The sequence below is a fragment of the Lipotes vexillifer genome, unplaced genomic scaffold (genome assembly GCF_000442215.2).
Source record: "Lipotes vexillifer unplaced genomic scaffold, Lipotes_vexillifer_v1.1 scaffold189, whole genome shotgun sequence".
Taxonomy (NCBI): domain Eukaryota; kingdom Metazoa; phylum Chordata; class Mammalia; order Artiodactyla; family Lipotidae; genus Lipotes; species Lipotes vexillifer.
The window spans coordinates 1,734,432-1,739,315 of NW_006785816.1; the positions used below are offsets into that span (position 1 = coordinate 1,734,432).

A 4,884-nucleotide genomic window follows, 5' to 3' on the forward strand; every position below is an offset into this window, starting at 1 on the left:
CCTTTCTTACCCCTGCTATGTCGGTAAGCCCCCATACCTGCAAATTTTAAGATGTCTCCTCCAAAAATCAACACTTCTGAGGAAAAAAAAAAGAAAGAAAAAAGGTAAAATCAAACTCTGGTTTCTTTCTTTCTTTTATGTAAGTTTCAGGTGTACAGAATAACTGATTTCTTAAAGCTAATAAAAAGAATCTACTCTTCAACAGTGGGATAGAAATTAGGTCAAGAGAAGAGCAATTCAGAGAATAGGCTTATACTAAAGATGTCATCTCAGACAAGGCATTTAAACCCATTTGAGTCTGTTTCCTCAAATGCAGAATGAGAACAGTGAACTAGATTATGTACCTGCTCTGTTTTTGTGAATAGGAAAAGATAGGAACGAAGACGGTGGGATTGCTGAGGAGGCTTAAGGACAGCTATCCTACTCCCATGATAATGGGACGTTCTTCACTGATCTATGTATGTTATGAGCAGGGGCTTGAGTGAGCGTGGGTGAGTACATGAGTGACAGGACTCCATAAGAACTGAAAATCAGAAAAAAAAACACAACTATGGTCAACTTGGGCTTTGTTTATTACCAATTTGCATTTTGTTTATTTAGGGTTTCTGACATAAATGGACATTTTTCCTCTTATTTCTGCATCATCGCAAATTTGTTGAGCACCGTTGTGCTGAGTGTAATGCAAAAAGGAATTAGATACAGTTTCTGCTTTTAATGACAATCAAATTTTATCTAGTGGGTGATATTAAGATATTACTAGGGAACTCAGAGCCTGATAATAGACTAGACCTAAGATTTACCTTAATAGGATAAATCCTTTTCTTCATGAATAGTTCAAATTAATAATGCAAACAAGTTGGTAGGCAGAGGTTGAAAAGGAGACCAAAGTTTCAGTCAGCTGGAAATACTTCAGAATCCATTATTAGGACACAAATTACTGACAAGTTGATTATAAATCACTCATGTATTCATACCATATTCTCTTAATGACTGTGTTTGAGTTATACTGATGCTAGCTTTTTGGAGTTATTGAATATAACTCAAAGAATTACTACTACAGTTCTTTTAAAAGTAGTCTCTAATTTAGTTTTGTAACTAATGCAAAACTTATCCCTCAAATAGTCTGTTAATGAGGTTTGATTGCATTCCTTCATTTGTACTGTATTATATTTCAAAAAGACTAGCTTCATACACATTTCATGGAGACAATGAAGAATGCTAAGCAACAGTACTTTATCATGTTATAACCACCAAATACAGAAAAACAATGAATTGAAATATGCTTAAACCAGAAACCTATGGGGACACTTACTCTCCACTATTGCACTTATATAGTGGTTGAGGATCTCCACCAACTGCTCAGCCCCTCTGTCCATGTACATGGCTGTGCTGAACTTCTCAGTCATTGCAGTAAAACCTGTAACAAATGTGCAGCTAGTCTCCTTGTGTGCTGGGAGGAACAAAACAGTCAGGAGAAGAGGACCACACTGGTGAGCAGTGGGCCTCAGCTTTTAAGAACTGGCAGGGTTTCTCTTAAATGATCTATGTGGCTGGTCAAGTGTCAGATATTGGGTCTTCTCTGTTTATTATTTTAGGGGTCAGGGAAAGGCACCAGATAACTCTTCCCTCCTAATTTCTCAACTTGTACAGGGATGACTGCAATTTCTTTAACTGGATATAGAACTTCCATTACATGGCAATGAAAACTCATAAAATTCAAAGACTTCTGAAGAGGTGGCAAGTTTCCTGTTGAGCTGTAAACAACATCTGGAGAGGCCATTTCCTGAGGTCAATTTTGCCTGGGATGCTGTGGGGGCGTCGGGGGTCCATTGGAGCCTGAAGTTCCAGGCCTGGGATGTGGACATCTTAAAGATTTGCCCATTACTGGACATGCTGGGTAAGGGAAGAAGAAAGGGAGACAAGTCCACAGGTTATCCCTCCTCCCTCCAGTTTTCTCAGTAGGAATATTTGCAGTAACAGCACAAAAACTCGAAAATGCCCCCCCCCCACTCTGCAGTCAAGCTCTGCATGTGATTCCGATTCAAGCCTGTTGTTCCCCCACATTAAACATCCCTTTTGCGCTTGCCTGAAATATCAACAAACATCAAGACTCCGTCAAAATAATCCACAGAAGGTCGCTCTGGAGAAAAATCTCCATAGACAATGAGGTCCGGTAAATGAGCTGCTATTTTGACGATGGACCGATCCTGTGATTCATGTTCTCTTCGAGTGTTCATGTTAAGGCAGATGTTCAGGATTGTATGGTCACCGCAGACAGTCCCCAGATAGACCTTCTGGAAAGCAAAGCTGAGAATGGAGGCAATCTGACTTACATTCATTCACTCACTTTTCTATTTCTTTCTTCCCTTTTGCTTTGTCTAACCTGTGGACTGCTTATTTAAGTGGTTGAGGTGATAATGGCTGAGTTGTTGACCATGCATTTCCGTGTACCCTCAGGGTACAAGTGCTGTGGTAGAGGGGCCAGTAGCACTAATCCCTCCATCCAGGCCCCTTTTCCTTCTGTCCACATGTCCCCCTTTTCCCTCCCCCTCCCTTTTGGTCTCTCATCTTTTCTCTCTCCTTTTTGAAAATTAAAAGAGAAAGTGTAGACATGAGTTTATGTTTGTGAATATTTATATAAAGGTGAGTAGCAAAGTGGAGTATTATATATAAGAAAGAGATTAAGTGTTTTAAGGTATAGGCATAAAGAAATAGAGGGAAAGAATTAAAAGGTGTGTGTGTGTGTAAGACTTTAAACTGTTAAGTGGGAGGAAATATTGAAATTTTAATGTGTTACACAGTTAGCTTTGAGAAAACTAGGATTTCCTAAGACGTTCATTTAGCTGCTGGGGCTGATGAAATGATCATGCCTGGATGTTGTAAAAATCATGCTCTACCACCCTGAACAAGAATAGCATATCCAGTATTTTCAGAGCAATTCAAGTTCTTGGAATAAGTGATACAGATACTAAGTGAATTAAAAAAAAAAAAGGAGGAACTGATACTCACCAACATGGAGGACATGGTTAGTAATTTCAACCAAACATAGGTCATGTTGGGGTACACAAGAGTATTAGAAGGAAAAAGTGAGTTAACATATATTTTAGACTTCAGGAAAGCATTTTTTTTTTTTTAAATCAGGGAAAACATTAGTATATTAGTATATTTAACAAACAAAAAAAACAAACCTTAAAATGGATAGAAACCTCTAAAAATGGGTACTAAATATTAAGTATTAGATAATCTTTAAAAGGAAAAACCTTGGTAAATGCAAATGTTAAGAAGTGAACAAAAGGTAGAAGCAGAAGCATATAACTAAGGTTAAAAAAAATAAAAGTATCATTAAAACAGTATATGCTAGGAACAGTCAATAGATGACAAATACATCAAATGAAAAATTTCAGAGAGTGAATTTGATAAATGCTATATGAATTTATCAAAGAAGGGTATGAGAATACCCAGAATGAGCTGAGACTTAGGAAAAATGATGAAGTTAAGAAAACCCAGAGGGACTTTTAGGTTTTATTGAAAGCAAGGTAATTAATAAAAGAGGAATAAGGACAAAGCTTAACTATGATGTACTACACAGCTCTTCTTTTGTTTCTGTCTTCTCCACTACGGAGAATTGAAAATATAACAAATATTGACAAGAAAGAGTTGAAGTCCAAGATAAGAAAGCAGTGATAAAAAAAACAGTCATTTAAATTCAAGTAGCCATTCCCAGATAACCTATATCCACTGAAATATATGGAAAGAACTGACAGATATAATGTCAGTAATCTCAAAGAATAATGGAGAATGAGAGAGAGGCTGGAAAACTAGAGACGGGTACATTCTCTTCTGAATTTCAAAAGATGAGCCTACATGTGGATTCCTGAAAACACCGTCTGGTAAACGTGATGTATCAGTCAGTATAAGCTAGGTTTTGCTTCATTAACAAAAAAATCCAAAATCTCAATGTCTTGAAATAGCCAATGCTTATTTCTTATTCATTTCCTGCCTGGTGCTACATGTACATTGTAGGTTGTCTGAGGCCCTACTCTATCATTGCCTTCACTTTGGGACACAGGCTGGGACATTTTGGTTGTGGAGACAGTGGGAAAAGAGGATTTGATTAGACTCTTTCTTAAAGTGTTTCCCCAGAAGCGATATATTTCACTTCCACTCAAATGATATTGGCCAAAGCAAGTTATGCAACGTATCTAACTTCACCTAAGTGGGAAAGTGCAATTCTACCATGTGTGTAGTGAGAGTGAGAACTGGGATATTTGTGAGTTATCATACTTGATAATATGCGAGCACTTAATCAGTAACAGGTGATTAAAAGGAGTCAAAAGGGATTCAGATCTGAGAACAAACTAGCCTTATTTCCTTTTCTTTTTTTTGCGGTATGTGGGCCTCTCACTGTTGTGGCCTCTCCCGTTGTGGAGCACAGGCTCTGGACGCGCAGGCCCAGCGGCCATGGCTCACGGACCCAGCCGCTTTTCCCTCACCGGGGCATGAACCCGTGTCCCCTGCATCGGCAGGCGGAATCTCAACCACTGTACCATCAGGGAAGCCCATATTTCCTTTTTTGATTTATTAAACTTTAAAATCAAGAGAATGCTGTTGACAAAGTATATCTTGACTTTAACAAGGCATTTGGCCAAATTTCTCACATCTTTGTGGGTAACATACAAAATTATAGGAGTGATGAAAATATAGTTAGCTGGTTAACAATTAGACCTAAAGGATATTGATTTGTGTTCTAGTGTCTATTCAGAGGGGGCCTCCATGAGTGTGCTAGAGGACTCAGATAAAGATATAATTGGAAGGAGAGCTAATGTACTGAATGATAGAATCATTGTTGAGGATTTTTGCATCTATGTTCATCAGTGATATTGG

General features: G+C 38.1%; 1 protein-coding gene across 1 annotated transcript in view; it reads right to left on the reverse strand.

Annotated features, from left to right (window-relative positions):
• The window catches only part of ADCY10 (adenylate cyclase 10), a 102,171-nt gene extending 99,913 nt beyond the window's left edge, over positions 1-2,258 (reverse strand). Inside the window, exons 1-3 of the mRNA XM_007458099.1 lie at positions 2,087-2,258; positions 1,313-1,417; positions 38-76 (exon numbers count right to left, since the gene is read on the reverse strand). Of these exons, the coding sequence (XP_007458161.1) occupies positions 38-76; positions 1,313-1,417; positions 2,087-2,237 (295 nt within the window). The 5' untranslated portion in view covers positions 2,238-2,258. The remainder of the gene's footprint in view (positions 1-37; positions 77-1,312; positions 1,418-2,086) is intronic.
• Between the last annotated feature and the right edge of the window lie 2,626 nt (positions 2,259-4,884).